The sequence below is a fragment of the Schistocerca americana genome, chromosome X, assembly GCF_021461395.2.
Source record: "Schistocerca americana isolate TAMUIC-IGC-003095 chromosome X, iqSchAmer2.1, whole genome shotgun sequence".
Taxonomy (NCBI): domain Eukaryota; kingdom Metazoa; phylum Arthropoda; class Insecta; order Orthoptera; family Acrididae; genus Schistocerca; species Schistocerca americana.
In genome coordinates this window covers 480,059,144-480,084,706 of record NC_060130.1, presented here as the reverse complement: position 1 = coordinate 480,084,706, position 25,563 = coordinate 480,059,144, and the positions used below count along the sequence as shown (strand labels likewise).

Here is a 25,563-nt window from a genome sequence, read left to right as displayed (position 1 = left end):
ATTTATAGTAGTCAGTGTCGAAATTACAAATGCCATTTTTTCAGCCAGTGTAGCAACGCAGTACATTGACACCGAGGGCAGTCAACAAGGAAATAAAGCAGGTGCACTTCACAAGATGGAGGGGTAATTGCCAGATGCACATGCTAGTATGAAGTGTGCAACTAAGTATTCAGCAAAAACAATTGTCAACGTATGAATACTGTAATCTAAGATGATACCAGGAATACTTGTTACCAGTCGACAGCCATATGTACAACATAACTTGGGCCATAAGTGTGAAGATGAGTCATGGATCCCTATGGTAGTGGCATGTTTCCCAGAATTTTTCCCAGCATACTTCCTTCAGTGTTATGCTAGCACTGCAGGTGTGTAATTCTATGATTATTTGAAATTAGAAAAGTAGCCACAGTGGTAAGTAAATGAGAAGGGAAAATCATTCGTGTATACTGATCAGAAACACATGTTCAGAAAAAAAAAGATTTTATTTAACCGTTGGCTTCTAAAAGCCTTATGGTTTCAATATTTAATGTGGTAATGAGTAATGTAACACATGATGGTTCAGTTCCTGCTCCTCTGCACCGATATGTTGCAATGACAATGGCCTACCAACAGCAACTGTAAGGTCTCCTAGAACATTTTAAGGAGACGTTGCCAAATGTGCTCAACATGACACTGATCAGAGATACAATTTGTCATGAAATTTGTGCAAAATATAATAAAAGCAAGGAAATAGAATTTTCACACTATTCTTCCTGCTGCACAACAGAATTACAGTGGATATGATGACTCAGTTTTGAGCTGCTGGAACTCACGCAGATTACATCAAAGAACTTATGGACAGTTCAAAGATCCCAGACATTTGTTCTGCATATGAGCTTTAAAAGTCCCCAGGTAAGGAATAAAAGTATACTGTCAAACACCATCAATTCACAGCCTCAGTGATTCAGTATGAACTTTTATAATTTAACAATTGCTTTCAAGGGTCAAAACTAGCCAGTTGGGAGGTACAAATAAAAACAGGTAAAGAATGTTTTGTTTACAAACTGCCACCATGACTAGCAGCAAGATGACCAATGTAGGCTGAAACCACTATTGATTGTGATATAAAATGTGACTGCCTCAGAAATAAAAGGAAGTTCAAACTAAATTTCAATTTTGATGAACACTTTTGAAGCTGCTGGAACCAGGTTTCAATACGTAAGAAATGCATAAGGCTCTAGAAACTTATTCTTAAAAATTGATAGGTTGGTTTGAGGAAATTTGAAGTATAAACAACGGCACTCTCAGTTCTGCTGGTAGTTCATCTTTAAGTTCTGTGTTGTGTTTTGTTTGTAAAGCTTTTCAACATCAAATGTTACATTTCATTGGTGAATCTACACTCATGTCTGGTATAGGATTATGGTTACTGTGTGACAACATGTTTAAAGCACTGCACATTGAAACTGAAATAAGAGCAGTTAGTGACAATACTGAGACCTTCAAAAAACCAGCAGTATTTTAGCTACAATACTGGACAGTGTGTTGCCTATCCTTCTCATTACTCTGACTGACTTTTCATGAATTATAGGAGCATCATTTTACTCGTTTACTGTTTCCCTGGAGTGCTAACCCACACCTCAAGACAGACTGAAAATAAAAAATAATTAAAAAATCCCGTTCTTACATATTCTAAAGCTACACTGGTCATCAGTCTCCTGCATTGATACCTCACCAATGAGTGCCCATAAGCTCCACGCATTAGTCTCCTCAGTAGAAACTTCACCCTTAATAACCTAACTTATGTGTTCAACATGAAACTTCAAAGTTAACTTCTTGTCTAGTATGTTGCATAAAAATTTTACATTTACTCTCTCTATACTGGTAGTTTTTGATAGGCTAAACCACATATTAGTGATCTTTTTTATCATGTGGAAGTAAACTATTTGCATTAAGCCAAGAGGCTGTGCTTTATTTCACCAAATTCATATTGCTTATAAGGCTCTCCAATACGAGATTTACATAAGGAAAAGTTTTATCATGTCTGTCTTTGCATCGGTGTTTTCGAGTAAGTCATTTATCTGTACAATGAATATTACAAGTCATAATTTTGATCCTGTGTCAAATCTCCATTGGGTTTTGATAGTTCACTTCCAGCAACTCATAACCTCCTTTCACTTATAAAAATCTGATTCAACGGTTTTAGCCTGCTGCCACCAATTACACAGTGCTTTATTTTAGAGAACAAAATAGAATAATCACCAAGCTTAAATTCATTACTTAGATCATGAGATGTGACCTGTGTATCAGCATAAAATTTGCTGATAAAAGTTCTGTCACCATGAGTTCTATGGCAGATACAGCTGACCTTATCTTTCCAGAGCTGAACTGTGACGTGCTTAACATCATATTCACACCAAGGAACATGTACATTTGCTGATACATGCTGCTTTTAGAGACTGTGAGTAGTGTTGAAATTAGTGAAATCCATCTGTAATTAGCAGGTTCACCTTGGGTGTGTTTAGGGAATCAGAAAAGGCACATTGTACAAGACATAACTTTATAAAATTCATAATACAAGTTTAAATGCCAACTGGCTCTGCAGATGAAGAAGAGATTGAAATAATGTATGATGAGACAAAAAAAATTATTAAGGTAGTTAAGGGGGAGGAATATATAACTGTGATGGGGCACTGGAATTCAATAGTAGGGAAAGGAAGAGAATGTAAAATAGTAGGTGAATATGGACTGTGGGAAAGGAATATAACAGGAAGTCACCTGGTAGAATTTTACACAGAGCATAATTTAGTCATCACCAACACTTAGTTTAAGACTCATGAAAGAAGGTTGTATACATGGAAGAGACCTGGAGACAACTTAAAATTTCAGACTGATTACATAATGGTAAGACAGAGATATCGGAACCAGATTTTAAAGTGTACGACATTTCCTACGGCAGATGTGAACTGACCACAATTTATTGGTTACAAACTGTAAATTAAAACTGAAGAAATTGCAAAAAGGTTGGACATTAAGGAGATGGGACCTGGACAACTTGAACCAGAAGTTGTTGAGAATTTCAGAGGGAGCATTAGGCAATGAATGACAAACACTGGAAAGAAATACAGTACAAAATGAATGGGACAGCTTTGAGAGGATCAAAGAAGTAAAAGGACAAGACCTAGTAGAAATCCCTGGATGTCACATAAGGTTCTGGATAACAGATGAAATGAGGCAATTCAAAAATGCACCAAATGATTCAGGCAAAAGGGAATACAAACTTCTAAAAAATGAGGTTGATAGGAAATGCAAAATGATTAATCAGGAATGACTAGAGGACAAATGTAAGTCTACAGAAACATGTATATAAGGGAAAGATACAAAATACCTATATGAAAATTAAAGAGACATTTAGAGAAAAGAAAAGCAGCCATATGAATAATAAGTGCTCAGATGGAAAACCTACGCAAAGAAGGGAAAGGTGGAAGGAGAATATGAAGGGTGTCCCAGGAGGAACAATCAATATTCAATACACGACAGGAATGATCATTTGAAGCAAAACAACTTATTATGGACATATGGTGTACTCTGAATGGTTTCCAAGATAGAACACGTTTAACATACATCATTATTTATTTTCTGTATTATTCAATACATTGTGAGGTTTACACATGCACAAGTTAGTAAATATTACAAAACGTACTTTACAAAGTATCAATTGAAATTTTTGACACATTCATGTCTAAGCATTATCATTAACATCATATTACAGCTGTTGTACATTTCACAATAAATGTCCCTGCACAGGTTGTTGCTACATGTTAAGAAGAAAAATGGGAACTTGGAAGAGCACCTGTTTCACACAGTGTACTGAAGCTCAGGTAAACAGTATGATCAGGAATTCAACATGTCAGGAAGCGTCGATACTGTTCTTCGACAGCAGCAAGAACACTACCATTGTGGAAGCTGTGAACATACACTATCTCAGTATATTCTTCATTAGTGTAGGTGTGTGGCATTTTAGCCAGGACTTCTACAAGCACAGTTAACCAACGCTTCTATTAGATATACTGTCAGTCCTTCACACTACTTCATACATAACACAACATGGTCAACTATGCGTTCAACAGGCAAGTTTAAGGGCAGAAAGGCATCCCAAGCAGAGGGAAACTGAAAGCGACAAGGTGGATTGTGCTAGAATAAAATGTCAAACAGGTTGGATTGGTACTAAATGTGTGCACACCACTAGTCCAAAAACAAATTCACATTATGTGTGTTCTATTTTGGAAACCATTTGGAATAGGGCATATGTCCTTATGAAGTTTTTTTGTTTCACATGAGCACTCTTGTCTTATCCCTGAATATTTACCATTTGTGCTGGGGCACCCTGTAGATGGGCTATACAAGTTAAATGCACTTTAAGGCAATATTATAGATAGAGAAGAGGACATAGCTGAAGATGAGATAGGATATATGATTGCAAGAAGAATTTAACAGAGCACTGAAAGACTTAAGTCGAAATAGGACCCCTAGAGTAGTCAACACGCTCTCAGAACTGCTGATATCCTTGTGAGGGCCAGCCATAACAAAACTATTCCACCTGGTATGCAAGATGTATGTGACAGGTGATATCTTCAGACTTCAAGATGACTAATAATTTCCAATTCCAAAAAAACGCAGCATGAATGTTGCTGGACTAGTCACGCTGGAAGAATACTAACATGACTTATTTACAGAAGAATGAAAAAACTGGTAGAAGCCAACCTTGGCGAAGATCAGTTTGGGTTCCGGAGAAATGTAGGAACATGTGAGGTAATACTAACTGTACAACTTCTCTTAGAAGATACGTTAAGGAAAGGCAAACCTACATTAATATCTTTTACAAACTTGCAGAAAGCTTTTGGCAATGTCAACTGCAATACACTCTCTGAAATTCTGAAGACAGCAGGAGTAAAATACAGGGAGCAAAGGTTTACACACAACTTGTACAGAAACCTGACAGCAGTTATAAGAGTCGAGGAGCATGAAAGGAACATAGTGCTTGTGAAGGCAGTAAGGTAGGGTTATAGCCTATTCCAGGCATTGTTCGGTCTATACATTAAGCAAGCAGTAAAGGAAACAAAGAAAAATTTGAAGAAGGAATTAAAGTTCAGAAAGAAGGAATAAAAATGTTGCGGTTTGCCCATGACATTGTAACTCTGCCGAGTCACCAAAAGATTTGAAAGAGCAGAATGGACAGACACAAGTGTTAAGAAGTATTTTCTGGAGGTATTTCACTGGAGTGAAGCCTTGAACGGAAGTTATATGTAGACAATAAACAGTTCACACAAGGACAGAATACAAGCTTTTGAGATGTGGTGTTACAGAAGAACGCTGAAGACTTGATGGGTACATCACGTAACCAATGAGGAGGTACAGAACAGAACTCTTGAAGAAAAGAAATTTGTGGTATAACTTGACTAAAAGAAGAGATCAGGTGATAGGGCACATTCAGAGACATGAAGGAATCACCAATTTAGTATTCAACCATCAAAACATTGACAAACAGTGCTGAAACAAGTGAACGTTCTGATCCAGACATAAAAACAGCAATTAATAGTGTGGAAGTAAACATTCACAATCACCAGTACAATGCATCATTCTCGCTGAATTACTTGGGAAACTGTAATAAAGATACTATGGAAAGCTGCATGACACTGTCTTTTTTAAGTACACATGCTTTTCAGATCACTAAAGTTGGTGTACACAAGAATTCAAATGTTACTGATAATCCTCATAAATCAGCTGACTCCTCAAAAGAAAACTGGCAACAGGTACACAAAAAGAAAATGCAAAGACTTTCCAGAACATCTCAGACAATAATAACAAAGGAACAACAAGTGTTATAAGCACTGATAAAGAACTGAATATCTTTTGTGGGGAGGAGGCGGCCTGGTTCCATTTGGGCAGAGTAAAAAATGGTACAAAGGCTGAAAATTTACCTTCCTTCGTGGGAAAGTGTTTCCCAGACCACATGAACTTTGTAGTTGAGAAACTAAGCAAAAAGGATTTAACTGCAGTTTTAAACTAGGTGTTGACTGTGTACTACAGGATAAATTAATGGATCCTTCCGTGTGGCCTAAAACATAGTAATAAGGTGTTTTTTATTCAGGAAGAAGTACAGGTCTTAAATTCAATAATTGTTCCAGAAGAAAATATGTTTGTTGTAGCAAGTGTAAATATTGAGTATCTCAGAACAAACCTGAACAATTTAACCATCTCTGAAGACTAAGTCAAACCAAATGTTTTGTGCATCAGTGAACACTGGCTAGCTGAGCAGGAAGGGGATTATTAGAGACGCGTGGAATATCTTGAAATAAGTGCATTGTGTCGTAAAACAATTACTCGTGGTGAAGTATATGTCTATGCAAATCTTTGTGTTCAAGAAGTTGACCTAAAGAAGTTTTGTGTTGACCTGGATTTACAGTTGGCTGAATTAAAACCATGTGATGTAATTTTGGTTTTTGAGTCCATGTACCATGCAACTGGTGGAGACTGATAATTTTCTCACCAAGATGAACAGCTGCTTGTGCTACCTAATGCACATAAATTCAAAAATTATGTTGCATGGTGACTTCAACATCTATTAACAAGACAGTACTAAGGAGAGGGCCGGGATGGTTCCTTTGAAAGGGCACGGCCGATTTCCTTCCCAATCTTTCCCTAACCCGAGCTTGCGCTCCGTCTCTAATGACCTCGTTGTCAACGGGACGTTAAACATTAACTACCTACCTACCCAGTACTAAGGAGAAAACATTCAAGTACTTGATTAGTAACTATGGTTGGTATGTAGCTAACCATGCATCAACAACAGGAAAAGCTCGCCTCAACACTGTCATCACCAACCAAAACACCTGGGACTAAAAAATAAGTGTGGTGAATCCATCAATATCAGATCATGATGCATTAATTGTCCACCTAAATAGTCAAAGGAAACTTCACAGAAAAGCCAGTATGTGGTATTCTGACTATACCTTCAGTAAAGGAATTATAATGGAGGAAGAAATGAACGTCTTCAAAAATGTGCTTGCCAGGATTAATGGCACTCTGAAGTTGTAGGACTGGGACCAAGTGATGCTTTTAAATGTATTTTCCAGCTCCTCAAAATAAATTCTGAACTCTTTTCCAACAGTAACCATACAGAATTCATTAGATAAACCACAAAATAGAATAAACATAGGCAGGACAAATCATGGTACACTCCCAACTTGGAAAACAAAGTGTGTTGTTCTGCTGCTAAGTGATCAAGTTACAACAACAGATGCCTGAGCCAAAGATATGTCTCACTGCTATACTCTGGAAATTAAAAGAATCTACTGGAAGGAAGCAGGAGCAGCCAAGAAGACATATAATGTTAGGTTCATTTTTAAACCCGCAACCCATGCAAAGCAGCCTGTAACCTGGAAACAGCTTAACGAACACAGAAAAAGACCCACTGCCCCATTAAATGCTTGTAGTCCTGATGATTTTAATAAATATTTTATTGATGTTGTTGGGAATAATGTAGATGAAGTACCAGATTTAGAAATTAATGTTACAAGCAATATAAATATTAGCATAGTTATGAAAGTTCCTGGCAGATTAAAACTGTGTGCCGGACCGAGACTCAAACTTGGGACCTTTGCCTTTCGCGGGCAAGTGCTCTGCCATCTGAGCTATCAAAGCACGACACACACCCCGTCCTCACAGCTTTACTTCTGCCAGTACCTTGTCTCCTACCTTCCAAACTCATTCCGAAAGGTTCACAGGAGAGTTTCTGTAACGTTGGGAAGGGAGGAGACGAGGTACTGGCAGAAGTAAAGTTGTGAGGACAGGGATGAGTCGTGCTTGGGTACCTCAGATGGTAGAGCAATTTCCCGCGAAATGCAAAGGTCCCGAGTTCGGGTCTCAGTCCGACACACAGTTTTAATCTGTAACAAAGTTTCATATCAGCGCACACTCCGCTGCAGAGTGAAAATCTCATTCTGGATTAGCATAGTTGCACCTTGACAATGTGAAACAAAGTGAAAAGAGTGAAAGGTTTTAAATACACTGTCAGTGAAGATATAGGCTATATGACATGTCATGTGCTGTTCTGAAGGATACTGTATCTGAGAGTGCTGAACCTTTGGCTGCTCTCATTAACCAATGTCTTGAAGTTGGTACTTTTCCAGACATCTTAAAACTGGCAAAGACCGTACCAGTGCACAAAAAAGGTGATTGTAACAATCCATTCACATATAGACCAATTTCTATAACCCTTATGATAGCAAAAGTGATTGATACTGTAATGAAGAACCAACTGTTATTATTTCGAAGACAACAACCTCTTCCTGGATAACCAACATGGATTTAGAGATGGCTTAGATTATAAGAGATAATCTACATTTACCACAATGCTTAATGTAATAACAAAAACAATGGAAGCATTTGAAGAAAAGAACTGCATAGCTTTAATTCTTTGTGATATAAGCAAGGCACCTGATTGCATCTCTCACAAGGTGTTGCTAAAAAAACTAAAATCTTATGGTATAAACGTATAATTTTTGAGACTCTGTCATCTTATCTAAGCCTTCTGCTGTTTTTAATGTTTGTCAATGACTGAGTCATTCCATGTCAAATCAACACACCTATTTTACCTCACCCTCTTAGATTTTGCTGAAAGTTGGTATACTTATAGTGGGCACTGAGACTAAGAAAATACCAAATTTCAATTTTTTTTATCTCAAACCATTCCTGAAATATGGCTATGTAAACTTTTCAAAGAGCAGCCAAAAATGTGTGAACGGACTTTTTTTAAATTGCCTTATGAGCTGCCCTAATTGAGCTAGAGAAATGGGAAAGGTGTCATTTTGCATCCTCTTTCCAGGGATATACAACAAAACATAGCTTCTAATTAATAACATTTTTCAATATACTAATTAATATTTTGATTTAATTTTAATTTTTTTTACAAAAAGTACGTAATTGAAAATTTTCAAGATATTTCTATAACTACTTCATACTATTGTAAATCACATGGCAAAATATAAATGTGGGATGATGATGGGTTCATTGTTAAAAAAAATTATTCCGGACTCTTGTTTTTCACTAACGGCCCTAGTTTGACCAAACTGTAAAAAATTAAATCAAAATATTAATTACCATTTTGAAAAAGGTTATGAATTAGAAGCTATGTTTTTTGTCCATCACTGGAAAGAGCATGAAAAATGCTGCAAAATGACACCTTTCCCTGTTCTCTAGCTCAATTAGGGCATCTCCTAGGGCAATTTTAAAAAAGTCCGTTCACACATTTTTGGCCAATTTTTGAAAAGTTTACATGACCATATTTCAGGAACGGTTTGAGGTAAAAAAATTGAAATTTGGTATTTTTCTTAGTTTCAGCACCCACTATAAGTATACCAACTACGTTGCTCTTTGCAGATGATACAACATTAATAACTAAGGGTAGAAATTCAGCTGAGGCACTAAAAGATGCTAAAATTTTGTTTCAAGTAGCCAAAAAGCGGTTGAAAAAATGAAGATACAAACCAGAAAATGTTATGCAGCCTTCGTGGTTGTGGACCCATAGCAAATGTTTATAGTGTCAAACTCCTAGGAATCACAACTGACAATAAGCTGACATAGACCAAAGACACGTGCACAACACGTTCTAAGCTCTCATGAGTAATTTATCTCCTCAGAAAGCTGAAATATATGACAACAGCACAGTACTTAATCACAATATATTATGCACCATTCCACAGCCACAGCATGTATGGATTGCTACTGTGGGATACTACCAGAAGAAAAAACATACTGCTCCTACAAAGGAAGGCTGTACGAATAATATCTTCTAGCAAGAAATTTAACCACGGCAGACCCATTTTAAAGCATCTGGGAATCATCACAATATTTAGCCAGTATGTATTCAACTCCCTTGTCTATCAAAAGGAAATCAAGGGGCCTTCTGCAAGAGAGAAGAGATTCACAACTACAGCACCTGAAATAAGGCTAACACTGATATTCCAAGGTGTTGCCTAAGTATGACACTGGAGAGTTTTCTCACAGCAGCCCTGAAGCTGTCCTGGGTCGACAGAAGCGTCCGATCCCACACGTCGGCTTTGACCCGTGACGTAAGGGTGTTGTGTGTGACGTCATGACGGCGCGGAGTTTGGTTTGAGTCTGGCTGTCTCCAGTTCTGTTTTATCTTATTTTATTTACTTTTCTGATCTGTTCGTTCTATCTCGTGAGATTTTTTTTTTAAATTTAAAAACGCTTATTACTTATTTTAATTATCTGTTTCCTCCAATTTCTGTTTTAGTTTATTATATTTATCTTTCTGATCTGTTTGTTCTATCCCGTTAGATTTTTTAAAAAAAAAAAAGACAACAAGCACTAATCAGCTACTGAAGCATCTTTATCTTCTATGGGTTGCAGGGGTTACGACCCCTGGGGAGGTGGGTGGGTATTCATGCATGGTTGTCTTTACTTACACGTTGTAGCTACGCAAGGCGTCTAAATTTGTTTATATTTAGTTTGCCCCCTCTCCACCCATAACACCCCATTTCCTGCGCTTGTCCCGTTAGTGTCATTAGGCTTCTTGTGGAAAGTGTGTGCGTTTGTTTTTGTTTACGCCATATTTGTGACGTCATGGGTCAAAGCAGACGGGCGGGATCGGACGCTTCCGTATTTCCGCTGTCCCAACTACCAATCACTGGATGTTCGAACACTGCCACTGAGGATGTTCAGAGTTAGACTGACATGTGTACTGGAAACTCTAAAGTGTTGTTTATAACCACTGTTTATGACATCAGTATTGTCGGATGCTTCTTGTCTGTTATCTTAGTTTCAGTGGTGGTTTTAACATATAATTACTAAGATGTGACGCAATCTGTCCGGCCGTGGCTTGTGATCGATGTTGACTTTGTAATAATACTAGTATTAGAGGGAAGTGGGTGGGATAAGAATTCTAGGGAGACCAAGACATGAACTGAGTAAGCTGGTTCAAAAGGATGTAGGTTGCAGAAGTTATTTGGAGATAAAAGAGGCTTGCACAGGATAGAGTAGTGTGGAGAGCTGCATCAAACCAGTCTTCGGGCTGAAGACCACAAGAACATGTTAATAATGGTGCCTCAGTATAATACACTACTTCTTTCAGTAGGTTATATTAGGTAATATAAATACCTCAGCTATTTTAACCTTTCATTCTTTTGGCAATTTTAATGATTTCCTCTTGGTCTATTTCCTTAAAATTACTAACTGATGATTTGGCCATATTGGTATTGAGGTTTGTATTCTTACGATAATACATGTAGGTCTATGTTAGATTAGCTTTATTGATCACACTTTTTATGTTCTCTAGACAGGGGACAACATGTTGTCTGTCATTAAGTTTCTGCAACTTTTTGGGTTTGTGGCGGAGATAGTGAAATGCAGCGTATGCAAGTAGAATATGCAGTTGACCAGAGTTCGGGCATCAAGGACCAGAGACTGTTGGCGGATTATTGTTTTTTGGGGATGAGTGAAGGCTGGGGGAGGGGTTGTTGGTAGATTGTGGGTGGGTTGGGAGTTTGTTTCGGTGTGTGTGTTCAGGGGGTAGACCTAGTGTGTAGCGCCAGAACTTTTTTGTGGCAAGTAGTCGTTTTTTTGGGGTCTATTGTTCGCGTGTTATGATGTTTGGTGGGGTTTTTATGTGTTGTTGGGTCGGTGTTATTTAATGTATGTGTTCATGGTTGATATTTTGGTATCGGCACTTGTGGTTGATTTGTGTGCCTTAGGGGAAGTACTCGATTTCAATTTTTTTGGTAACGTCAGTTGTATTTGAGCTATACAGGTCATGGGAAGCGTCCGATTCCAGTTTGTCATCGTAGCTATGTGTGTTTTGGTATCGCGAGATGCTGTTGACCTATATAGGTCAATGGAAGTATCAGATTCCAATTTTCGTTGTTTTAGGTGTTGGTTTTGTGGTATCGATTGTTGCGGTGTAATTATAATTTTTGGAATAGATGGCATCTACTTTGGGGTATCGGCAATTGCGGATGAGCAACAAGAAACCACATCAGTATGAGAGAAGTAAATAAAACAAACTACTCTCGTACAAGTACTTCGCTGTGTTGCTATCTATCTATACACCCATGAAGACTTATTCACTCATAAGGCTTTTCTTCTTTCGTGCAGTAGCATTGTGAAATACTAGTCTGGGGAGAGAGTTTTTAAAATTCATACATTTCATGCTGTGTATAAGTTTAATCCACCATACTCGTGTATCAGAGGAATCGTGACTATAAGTGGGTAGAAATGCAATTCTGCATCAAATATCGCTCATCTTTAGACATGGAGGTTTAAGGAAAACCATTATTTCTTCGTTGTTGCAGCTTTACTGTGGTTATGAACAAAAATGTTAAATAAAATTTAAACCTCAAGTCACACAACCTTCGGATAAACCACAAAACAAACAGCAAGTTGGGCTACTGGTAGTTTTGTTCGTACAGAAAGACAAACGACCACAAACCATATACGCATATAGCACTCTTCCTGTTTTATGCAACAATTTCTGTGAGGTGCTACATTATCTACACAAGTTTCACAGATGTGTGGTTAAAATCAAGTTCCATAAGGTCACTTACTTTGGCATAGCAGTACTGTATGTCTGAACCTCGCTCGCGAGCTTCATCTTGCCATTCTTTCAACCACTTTTCAAACAAAGGATTCGGATGCTTTATCTTCTTTTTTATCCTCTTCTGAGATGACTGAGCTCCTGTATCCATTTGATATAACTGTTATTACTTTATGCACAACACTTGCTGCTACACTGCTACAGCACATACAAACTGCGCCAAATGTTTGAAAATGAAATTGAATCAACATGCTATATCGATAGATATATCGAAAATCGATACTTATAATTACAAAACCACAACTTCCATCATCGATATCCAGTGCCCAGTGGCGGATTTACAGATAGGCACACTAGGCACGGACCTAGGGGTGACACCTTAAGGGGAGCGGCAGTTTTTGCTCTGGACTCATTTCAACGTTTTACATTTTAAAATAACTGCGCTTACAAACGACAAAAATTTTTAATATTGTTAAACAACTTGCTAGTTTAAATAAGCCTTAAGAACGAAATTCGACACTACAAGTTTGGAAATATACACAGTTTACTTGGTGACTGACTGGAAAGATAACGTTGGGTTTCTGTCTGGTATCATCTTCATGATTGTTCAAAATATTTTGAAGGAAGCTGTCAGGACGGTAACGTACAATACAATGTTTGAAACCTTATTATTCCGAGAATGTTGTCGGCTTTTACTTAACCCTGCCATATTTTCCCCGTGAAAAGCTGTGATAAACGAATCAGCAGTTTCTTAAATGCTGTAACATGTGTGGGCCTCAGTATGTAAAATCCGATTCTACTTAAATTTCTTGTAGAATTACGGGGAAGTATCAAGTCATCCCTCCATTTCTTAATTAATGTGAAAGCTCTGTGGTCTTCAATATCTGAGCTTTGATTTAATGAGACGCGTTTAACAAAACATGTTGATACTGGGAATGTTTTACATTTTAAACACATGTTTATACGAAAAGAACATAAGCAAAATATCTAATAATGTGTGAAATACACTTAACAACAGTTTAAAAATTTTGTTTATTTATTTACTTAGTTACTTTTTTGTCGCAAAAAGAAGAAGAAACAAGCTTTCGTTTGTCTCATTTATTGTGCTGCTACCTGCACTGTATCAAAGTTCCCACTCCGTGCAACGGAATAGTAAGTGGCATTGCAAATTGTATATTAAACTTTTTAATTAAGCGTTTTTTCTTCGAGGAAAGGAAATTTTTATTTTATGTTGGAACAAAAGGTACATTTGCGTCTAGACATAACAGCAGTGTTCATACAAATGACAACACACGTCAACTGCGAACAAGACTACTTAAACTTTCTAGTCTGTCTTCTCTGCCCACAGAAACTGCTAAAATGTTATAAGAATAAGCGAGATAAGAGTTGATCCAGTACACCTCACTGCAAAAAATTGCAAAATGTATTTTTTTTTTAAATTACGAAGACAGTGTCAACAATACTCAGAACATATTTGCATCCCAGCTAAAATTTCGGCGACGCGGGAAACAGAAACCAAAAAAGTGACTGTCCCGTTTTCTTTACAAGATGAATTCCAGCTGGCAAGTGTGCTTCTGCTGTTAACTGACAACAGAGAAACAGGCGACAATGAAATTAAATTATTCTGCATTGTCGTTCTTTCATAGCACAGTTACGTCGAGTAACCCAAGAGGGTCAGTTCATTGCTCCGAGTAATCCAAGAGGGTCAGTTCATTGCTCCATGTTTAAAGGAAAACTCTTTGTGCTCGTGTACCGTGTTTCAAGTAAAAAGCTTTGTGCTTATGTTCGGTGTAGTACGATTGGAACTGGATGCAGTCTTTCTTTCTATCCTTTTACAATTTTTTTCTTTTGTTTTGACTGTTGGTTGACAATTTTGTAGGTGCCTTAACATGAATAACAGTGAAAAAAGCAAACATGCAAAATTAAGTAAGGTGACATTTCGGAAATTATCGAAGGAAAGTCGGAAATGAGAAGCCAATGTTCTAAAAACGCTTGGCAGAGTAGATAAATTTTTTGCAAAAAATGTTGTTGGTTAGACTTCGAGTTCAAGTAGTACGGATGATACCTCTGGAACTGCAGCTGTTGTAAAAGAAGTAAATGCAGAATAAACAAAAGTTAAAAATGAAGAAAAACAAATTGTTTCTGATTTCGAGTTTCATGAAAAACTAAGTGTAGAGCCAAACATTAAAAAAAGAAATAACCTGGTTAGTGATGATCCTGTATAATGGTGTGTCAATGAATCAGCAATCGAGATTCTGTTACAACGTGGCATTCACATAAGAACGTAGGCTTCCACGGCCGGTGTCATAGTGATTAAAATTCTTCTGGGTATAAGGACGCGTCAGTGCTAAAAACTAACAACAATAATAAACTAAAGCCGACGTTTCGGCCAAGTTGCAACGGCCTTCCTTAGGGCATGACTGGTATTGCATGGGGATAGGTGCATCTATTTATTACAGACTATCGATATCCGACGTCACTGTTGTAACACTTTTAATTGGCCCTCTAATATGATTGGGTAGTCATGACGTAAGGGAAGATGGAAAGAAAGAGGCTATTCGTGGATGTCCGTGTCGTCAACGACTGGTAGCTGTCCGCCAATCAGCGTGCGGATTCTGGTAGGCAAGTTTTCCTTCTGGTGTGCGCGGAAGTGGACTGACAGTTGCTCTACAAGTGCTGTTTGTGCAGATGCGCCCGTGTCCTGTGTAGCTTCTACCCCGCGACCGCTTGCGGCCTGTTGGGCTGGGATGGCCGGCAGACAAGACACTGGGAGTTTGTAGCCATCTTCTTTGTTGATTTTGTCCGGCTGGTTAATAATTTCGATCGCCTCCCGTATTTTGCGTTCTCGCATCCACGATTCTTTCGCCAGTAATTGGGCTTCCTGGAACCTGATAGGTTGTCCACAGTCACGGTGGTGTTCCGCTATCACCGATTTATTATGTTCTTGTAGTTGAACATAGCGTTCGTGTTCTCCTACTCGTAAGCTGACGGGTCTCCCTGTTTCTCCTATGTAGGCAGCTCCGCACTCATGCCATAGTTCGTAAACACCTGCAGTGTTGAGATTGTTGACTACACCCTTGGTGGAAACTATCATTTCGTGGATCCTGTGACTGCTTCGAAAAGTCGTTTTGAAACCTCGTCGGCGGAGGACGTTACCTAGCCGTTCGCTGACGCCTTTTACGTATGATAAGTGTACTAGTGGAAGCTTCTCTTCTTTGCCTTCTTCTCGTGTTCTGCTCCCTTTGGTTTTAGCTACCTTTCTCATGATGTTGTCATCATAGCCGTTGGCACGAAACATGTGTTGTAGCTCCCCATGCAAAACCAGTCGTTCCCTAAGCAAGGCCATTGCAATTCGGCCGAAACATCGGTTTTAGTTTATTATTGTTGTTAGTTTTTAGCACTGATGCGGCATATTATGCAGAAGAATTTTAATCAATGTGGTATTAATCAAAATTGTAACAGTGAGTTTTCTAATTCAAGTAGATCAGTAGGTGATAAAACCAGGTATTTGAACAAAAATGTATTTGACCATAAACTTTTATATGGTGAACCAACTTTGTGTGATTTTCTAGTATACTCCTGTAGCTCCGGTGCTGTTTTTTGTGAACCATGTAAATTGTTCAGAACTAAGGTCACGATTGCTACTAATGGTATTGCAGATTGGAAAAATATTTCTAATATTTAATCTCATCATGAGAATTCACTTGAACCCAAAAATTCTGAGTTACACCGCTAACAAGAAAAAAGTAACTTGGAACAATAGATAACTATTTCGAGTCATATGTTGAGACAGAAAAAATGTAGTGGCGCAATGGGTTGAAAAGGATGTTTGCAGTAGTGAAGAAGCTAACAAGTCGTGGACTTCTTCTAAGTGGACATGTTGAAATACTCCATTCATTACATAATGGTCAATTTATGATACCTCTTGAACTTATAGACGAGTTTGATCCTGTTTTTACCAAACCTGGGACACAAGTTCGAAAATTTATCTGAGGCCATACTAAAAGTCCTGTCTGCAAATTCCATTGATATTACTGACTGTAGAGGCCAGTCATATGACAATGCAAGCAATATGTCAGGAACCTACACTGGTTTGCAGGTACGCATTACAGAATGAAATCCGAAAGTGCATTATTTGCCTTTTGCAGCACATTCTTTGAATTTAGTCGGCACCAGTGCTACAAGCTGTTGTTGGGAAGCATGTTCATTTTTCAATGTAGTGCAAAATCTTTATAATTTTTCTCTACTTCTAAACGGCGCTGGGATAAACTTCTTTCTTTCAAGAATCCAGGAAGCAAAACGCTAAAAAGTTTATCAAAAACACATTGATCAGCAAGGGAGGAAGCGTGTGTAAATCTATATGAAAACTGGGAGGGTGTTATCAATGCCCTCATAAATATTGCCAATAATATATTTGAAAAGCGACTTGTGCGAAATGAGGCTTCAGCTTTATTGAACCAACTCAGCAGACTAGAAACAATATTCATGATAATAGTTTGGAAGGATATACTCCAGAGATTAAATAGTGTTAATCTGAAATTGCAAAGTGTAAACGTTGATACTAAAATAGTGCATGAATTATATGAATCATTTGTAGGATTTATTGCATCTATTCTGGGCATGTTTGACTATTCTGAAAATAAATCCATGGAGATTGTGACGGATATAGACCATGAATGCACCTATAAAAGATTATGAAAACGCAAACTTCGTGGTGACAAAGAAGCAGAATCTGAAGTTTTTATGACTGGAAGGGAGAAATTTAGAGTCACATCATTTGTCCCAATACTCGACAACTTGTATGCCGAATTAGTGAGGGGGAAGGAAAGCTATCAAATACTGTTGGACTCCTTCAGAGTTTTCAGTAACCTTAAGAACAGTTCACCTGACGATATTGCTGAACATGGAGCAAAACTTCAAGCATCATATGACACAGGTTTAGAGCTTTCCTTCCCTACTGAATGTGTAGATTTCGTGGAGCTTTTGAAATCTTCTGAGGTTAGTGATATACCAGTCGAAATGAGTAAATTTTTAAGAAAAGAAAGGTTACAGTCTGTGTTTCCGAATGTTGACATCGCTCTTAGAATATTTCTATGTATGGCATCTACAAATTGTTCAGCAGAGTGCTCGTTTTCGGCCCTTAAAAGACTGAAATCGTACCTATGTTCTACTTCCAACCAGAGAGAATGAAGTCAATAAAACTGTTGAAAAACTAAAATACAAAAAGTCAGTAGGCTTAGATGAAGTACGAATGTGTGTACTGTGTTGTGGCAACTTCTGCCACTGAATGTAACAACAACACCAAGTGAAGTGGGAAGAGGTAAGAGGCACCATATTAAGACTCATCAGAGCTTTCCAAGTGATTTATTGTTTCTAGTTACAGTGCCCCTGTTCCTCTTGGTCTGCATCACTGGGTCCTGCAATGCTGAGGGCACTACTTCGCTGTCTGTGAATCGGCTTGTCTCGGGCTGGCTGCTTCAGCGACCCACGCACACCCTGCTGTGTGTTGGTCTTGTATGGCAGCGGAGTTGCATCGTCATCAGGATGCCAGCAGTCGACTCAACGGTCTGTGTCCCTGCCAACACAGCGCCGCTCAGTGTGAGCCACAGGTGGCCAGCTGCGTGCTTCTCGCCGGCGTGGCTAAGATTGCGGCGACAACAAGCGCCCGCAATCCGACGTCCGAATCTGCGGCCCTCTCCTTGGGATGCCTCCAGTGTGTGTTGGAAGCCAGGATGACTGCCCGCGGTAGTGAGTCATGGAGTGGCCTGCCAGTGGCTGGCTACGGACCCCACGTCAGCTTTAGAGTGTTGAACCAACGATCTGTGGTGCACTGGAACACTGGCGCCCCATCTGCTGCTGCGTGTAGCTGGTGGTGTGACATGCTCCACCGTCCAGGAGAGCTGCCACACTTGAATGAATCTCGTTAGAAACCCGCACTTATTTATACACAGCTGTGCACCTCGCGTCACGTACTCATAACAAGCTAGGTTGGCCAGTGTGCCCCTTCTGCCTGTGAATTGCGAAAAACCGCTACATATACTCTTTCAGCAATTTGATGGCCCTGTGTCCTCTATTCTACTTCAGAACTGTTGGTATGCATAACCCACTGCAATCCGGCCCACACCTGGCAGTAACTTGTGCTCAGAATATTGCACAAAACTAACTTTCCCTACCCTAAATGGTGATGCCACTACATTATTCCCCTCTTTGGAAAGCCCTGGTCCCCGGGTCGACCTTTAACTATCTCTTAACTTGTTTGGATCGGCATCTATGACATATTTCGTTACTTTTAGAAAACTTAAATGTGATCTAGTGCCCCTTAAAACACATGACATGAAGCAAAACGTAAAATTTCCTTACTGGACGACCACTGCTCGGTCAACCCTTTACCTACTCGTCTCACGTCCTCAGTATCCAATCCACTGAGACTTGGACTACCCTTGGTTTCCTCTTAGAATTAGCTCTCTGCCTGATCAGAAAGAAAACAATACATAACAAAGTTAATGCTGCGATGACACTTGGCACACAGGTTCTCAAAATGATCGTTATTTGTCGCTGCCTTTCCATTTACTGACTGACACTTTGCACAAGCTGTTTGGCTGATATTCGCCCTTCTTGCTCTAAAATGAACTGGTACTTCTAGATGCCCTTGCACAGACCTGGCTCCAGAGTTTCATGTAACAAGGACAGATTCTTCCTTGGCAAAAACTCTAAAGTGGCTTATGGCCAGTACAGCTGTGGCTGCGTAACATTCAATAGTGTGACCCCTGAAATTGACGCTGGCAGGTGAAAGGTTGGTCCTATTATGTTACACGTAGTTACATTGATTAAAATTCCGCTCCCCTCGAGCTCTATATGTTTCGCTTCTGCAAATACTCCCCGCTCAAAACAACTTGCTACTACTACCGAATTCTCGTAGGTGGAGAAGGTCCAATGCATCCCGACCCATTGCAAGCTCAATTTTGGCTCAACGATGTCCCTTGGACAGTCTATTTCTAACCTCCTGGCTAAAAATAACTGCGCTGTGCATGTATCCAGATTGGTAGTTACCACCCTGGCTGGACGTACTGTTACCTTTCCTCTATGGAAGCTTCGTAATTCACCCCTTGCCATCTCGGCGTACCGGTTTCTGATTGCCGAGATCAGCAATACCTCTTTAGTTTTCACTTCCACAAACTTGTTCAACGCTCCCCACTTCACTGGATATGGGTAGAACGTATAACACTGAAACCTCGCATTCTTCCCCATAATTGGGGACTGAACCAAAATATACACTCGTGTGCGGTCGGTTGTTACCCTTACTGTTGCGACATCGTAGGAAAACGGCAAATTTTGTTCACTGGGCTCCATTATTAAATATAACCCTGACGGTAGTTCCTTCTGCACCTTGCGCAACCCGCGTAAATATTGGTCCGGCGGAACAAATCGGTACTTATCTGGCCTTGCAATGCTTGATGCAGCGCTTCTTGCAGATTCGTTATTACTCTCTGCACATCCCACACACTGTCAGCTACTCCTTGCAAAAGTCTGGTTAACACCACCCTGATATCCTGTACTTCTAGATGCCCTTGCAGTGTTCCCAGGTTACGAATTATTACGTATTCCGACGCCTTAGCGTATACCACTACCTGCCTTGCTAATGCGCGGAACAAGCGTGTGTTATTCAGGACGTCCCCTTCCAATGTCCCTATCTGAGTTGCATGCAAAGCTTCCGTTTCTCTACTCTCCTCTGAAAGTTGCCTCACCGCTTCCACAGTGTTGTTCAGTTCTTTTATATCGCTTTTGTCTGCGGTTCCAAAAATTGTCTTTAAAATTTTTCCCCCTGCGTTCAGCCATCCTCGTTTCCGTCTTACCCGTATCACCACTTCCTCCATCCGTCCTATCTGCTTCCGTAGCGTCTTATAAGCCTCATGTAATTTTTTATACTCCCCTGCAACTTCCTACAGCATTCCCTTGCCCTCTGCACATTGCCTAAGCTCTTCAAACACTTCCTCAAGCCTCCCTACTTCATTCCGCATTTCCCATACTTTCAATATCAACCTTAATGCCCACTGGTGACTCGACACCACCACATCTTCCTGCCTTGAGTACAGTACACTTCCACCCAGGTGCTGCACCCGTAAGGCATCCTCCCTGATGATGAAGAGATGAATCACCGCCAATGCTCCCCCTTTCAGTGACCTAAGCCAGGGATCACCATCACCCTTCCTCCCTCTTTAAAAGTGCTGCTGTCTGTAGCAGTTTATGTTCGAAAATACATACAACATACTAAAATACAATACCTAATTACTCTACTCAAACCCAATGATCCATGACATGAAAACAAAAAAAATACTACAAAAACTCTGCTACTTTCTGGATCGCAAAGCTTATGGTACTTCACGCCATACTCTATCTTCCTGGTTTTCTCTGTGCTTAGCACCTCTCTTCACTCTCTTTTTCTTCCTCTTTCCTAACTGTGACACACCTGGAATCACATCTGGACAACCCTTAAATAGCCGTAACTGCCAAATGTGTTGGCAGCTGAAGCTTAACATTAATGGGAGACATGGTTTCAACAACTTGGTATGGCCCTTGATGCCTCATGAGGAACTTCTTCATTTTCCCTTTTTGCGTACAGGGGCTGGACAGCATTACCAATTGCCCCACTCTGTACTGTGGTAAACTTCCTTTTCCGCTTTACTGCTTCTTCCTGCCTTTCCAAAGCCTTTGTATTTGCCTTTTGTACCCGTTTCCAAACATCCCGAATTGTCCTTGCGAACTGACGTACAGATTCAACAATCCCTCATTTCTGTAGCCTCACCAAATCAAATGATGATGGCATTTTTCGCCCATACACTACTTCATATGAAGACAAATCGATATTTGTATGGACTTTTGCATTGTATGCTCATACAGTATGCTTCGAATACTCGTCCGACTGACTGTGATGAGAATCCACATAAAAACTCAGCATCTCCCCGATTGTTCTATGTACCTGTTCTGTCCTTCCTTTGGCCTGTGGATGCAACACGCTCGTCCTCAGCTTCTTTACATTCAACAATTTACACAGTTCCTTCATTAAATCTAACATGAAGTTGGTCACTTGGTCAGTAATTATTGTCTCCAGTACACCAAACTTCAAAACCCAGTTGTTTACTAACGCTTGCGCGACCATTGCTGCCTGTTGATTTGGCATATCCACCATCTCCACATACCTCGAAAAATGGTCTATTATTGTAAGAACGAATCTGTACACCGATGGTGTTCACCTAAAAGGTCCTAAGACATCAATCCCCAACATAGAAAATGGACATGTCACTTCTGGCAATCGTTGTAGCTGTATCTGTTTCCGACTCAAATCTGCTGTCTGTGCACATGGTATACAATTCTTGACATACTGATCCACATATACTTTCCTATCTCTCCATCAATACCTCTCCGCCACTCTCCTATTCGTCGCTCTACACCCTCCATGACCAGATAACATGTGATCATGTGCTTCCTTTAAAACTTCATCCCTCAATTTCGCTGGGACTACTACCCTTGGCCCTAACTTCATTTCCCTGCACAAAAGACCATCGTACATATTAAATTGTGGCTGTGTTTGATACAATTTGCAGTCGTTGTCTGCGTCCTGTAATTCTTGCCAGACTCGTAGGTCATAATCTATGACTTCTACTTTTGCCACCTGCCTACTTAGTGCATCCACATTACTGTGCTTCTTCCCAGGCTTGTGCCCCACCTCGTAGTCGAATTCACTAAGCTTCACAGCCCAACTAGCGAGTCTAGTGGATGGATCCTTCAATCCCAACAACCACTTCAATGCAGCATGATCTGTCACTACCCGAAATCTTCTCCCATATAAATAACATTTAAAATATGTGATTCTATAGATTAAGCTAAGCATCTCCCTCTCAGTTGTTGAGTAATTCCTCCCCACTGCATTCAACTGCCTAGACGCATAGGCTGCAGGATGTTCTTTCCCATCAATTTCCTGACTAAGAACACGCCCTTACGCTTGATTTGATGTATCACACGCTGGTATAAACTCCTTTTCAAAATATGGAAACACAAGAACCGGACTTGATGTTAACATTTCTATCAGTTTGTCAAACGCTTTCTGACACCCTTCTGTCCACTCAAATTTCACACTCTTCTGTAACAATTGCGTCAACAGCTACGCTAAATCTGCAAAACCCTTCACGAACTTTCGATAGAGATTGCAAATTCCGATGAATGTCTGCACGTCCTTAACTGTTTTCGGTTCACAAAAATCCCTTACAGCCTGTACCAACCTCGGATCTGTTTGCACTCCGTCCTTACTGATAATATAACTCAAATATTTTGCTTATTCTTATGCAAAATGATACTTCTCCAGGCTCAATGTCAAATAGACTGCTCTTAACCTCACAAAGGCTTCCCTTAACCGCTGTCTATGTTGCTCCATACTACTTGAAAACATTATAATGTCATCCCAATAGACAAGACACTGACGTGGTTTCAAACTCCTCAAGACACTGTCTAGCAACCTCTGAAACGTTGCCGAAGCGTTTTTCAAACCGAATGGCATTCTAATGTACTGGTAATGGCCTCCATGTGTAGAGAAAGCTGTTTTTGGACGATCCTCTGGAGCTACCTCTAACTGATGATAACCACTTGTCAAATCATCGTAGAAAAGTACTGTTACTGATACTGTCCTAAGTGATCCAAAGTCTCTGATATGTTTGACAACAGAACCTGTATTTCTTAGTTCCATCCATATATTTTTTAGACACAACAACAATGCCCACTCCCCAGCAACTATTACTATACTCTATAATACCATCCGCAAGCTGCTGATCAATGAAATCCTCCACAATCGGCTGCAAATACCTTGATATTCTGTATGGTTTATGGTAAACAGGTGCTTCATTCCCTATTGGTATTCTATGTTGAACAACTGGAGTTGCTGGTAACGGCCCTTGTGGAAAAAACAAATCCTTAAATCCCCACAATAATTCTTCCATAGGCTCTCTTTCTCCTCCTTTCAAATGCTTAATTTTGGCATGCAATGCAGTTCTATCGGCAGTTAGTGGTTGATCGCTTCGCCTACCTCTTGAACACCAGTCTTCGTCATCTGGCACATCCAGATTTTGTACTAAACCTCCTTTGCTCAAATTCACGTCTACAGCGCTAAAATTATCCACGTTCACGGAAACTACTCACCCGTCGTTCCCCTCCTGTATGCGTACAACACTATGTTTCACAAAACAACCCAATAGACCCAAAACTTCATTATCCTCCAATGGTTCAACAACACATTCTGTACCCACAGGTAGATTTGACTCCACACTTACCCAAAGCGTCTTCCCGGTGTTACTAGACACACACTCAGGCGAAGTAAGCCTTAGTGCTAATGTATGCGGTTCAGTTGGTTTGTTCATTACGTTGAATGCCCCTTGTGACAGCTCTGCATTGACAACAGTTTCCCCTAGCTGAAATAACATTCCACCAAGTTTCACAGTTCGTTGTCCAAGGTCAATTTTGGCATGATGTTGATGCAAGAAATCTACTCCTAGGATCATGTCGTAGCCCTCACTTACCCATGGTACTACCTCCATGCATGCATTAAATCGGACTTTCTCTTTTCGAAAATCAACTGTCACTGACCCCAAAGGCGTGACCTCCTTATCCCCCACTCAACGCAACCTATAACGTGGTGGGTCTAACTTCCTTCATTACATTATATTCTTAGTAGCCGCTGTGTCCAACAAAATCTTAAATTTTTTATTTCCTATGGATCCCACCACTGAACATTCCATCTCTGCATATGTATTCATAACATTGAAATTAAACGGGACCTCCCTTAGGTTGGTCTTGGGCCCCCTCTGGCGTTTAACAGTTGTCCACCTCTCCTACCTCCACTTCTCCATCCTCCCCACTGCTGACTTCCACCCCTTCCTTTATTCCTCAGTGACCGGGTACATTACCTCTGCACATATCTCGTATGAGCACACTTATAACATTTTATACCTGCTGCAAATACTGTTTGCCTCTCACATAGCCCTGTTGCCACGTCTATTTCCTCACATTGAATTGCCAGCTGAATGGCTGAATATAAATCTTTCCGAGTCCCTTCATGCACTTTCTGTGACATATGCCCCGGTAACCCTCTAAAAAATACATCAAGTGCTCTTTGTTCGGCCTGCTGCAACAGAACACTATTTGCTGCATTGCTGTGACCCAACTCGTAAGTATACTCATTAATTGCCCTTATCCTGTCCGCAAATTTCTCCAAAGTCTCTCCCTGTCTCTTTGACACTGTACTTAACATCTCTAAAAAGTACTGAGCACTGTTCTGTTTTTTATACCTTTGTAAAAGCCCTTCCTTTAACTGATTAAACCATCCTGCCTTCCTTAAGGCCTCAGAACACCTTACGTATGTTTTTGTTTCACCCGTTAATCTAATCTTGGCTATATGTAACAACTGCTCATCAGACCAACCATTCATCACCGCTGAAGTCTCCAAGTTCTCCACAAAAGAATGCATATCCACAGATGCCTTGCCAGGGGCCCTATTCTGTATCGTTCATACCTATCGGTGTAGTAGGTTAGTCTCAGTAGTGACGTCATTTTCAGTTCTTTATCGAAATATCCTATTCCGTAAGCTTCTGAGATTTGTTACCGAACGGTCCTCCCACCGATTTTACAACAATTGTACTGAGAGGTTTTGGATTTCGGTCTGGCCCTGTCGATCGGTGAGCTGTGGTTTATGTACGCCTATAATTTGTTATTTTAAACATATTTAGCGGTTTTAGCTTTGGATTTAGTGATTGTGTTACTAAAGAATCACCAGAGGACGCATCCGGTTGGAAAGTGAGTTCATAATAGACTATTTTCCTTTGTTAGAAATATGGTTAGATTAGGTTGTTACTGTGATTACATCAAAAAAAAAAAAAACGTTTTCGGTCAATACTCTCTCAAAATATATGTTATTTTTATGCAAATAA

The 25,563-nt window shown here is 39.8% G+C and overlaps 1 protein-coding gene across 5 annotated transcripts in view; it reads right to left on the bottom strand.

The window, feature by feature from the left end:
• The window catches only part of LOC124555281 (crossover junction endonuclease MUS81), a 203,026-nt gene extending 190,196 nt beyond the window's left edge, over positions 1–12,830 (bottom strand). For all 5 annotated transcript variants that reach the window (XR_006968530.1, XM_047129153.1, XM_047129156.1 and 2 more), the window contains exon 1: positions 12,603–12,830. Coding sequence is in view for 4 of the 5 variants with exons in the window: in XM_047129153.1 (XP_046985109.1) it covers positions 12,603–12,743 (141 nt within the window). In the remaining variant the exon portion in view is untranslated. The remainder of the gene's footprint in view (positions 1–12,602) is intronic.
• Between the last annotated feature and the right edge of the window lie 12,733 nt (positions 12,831–25,563).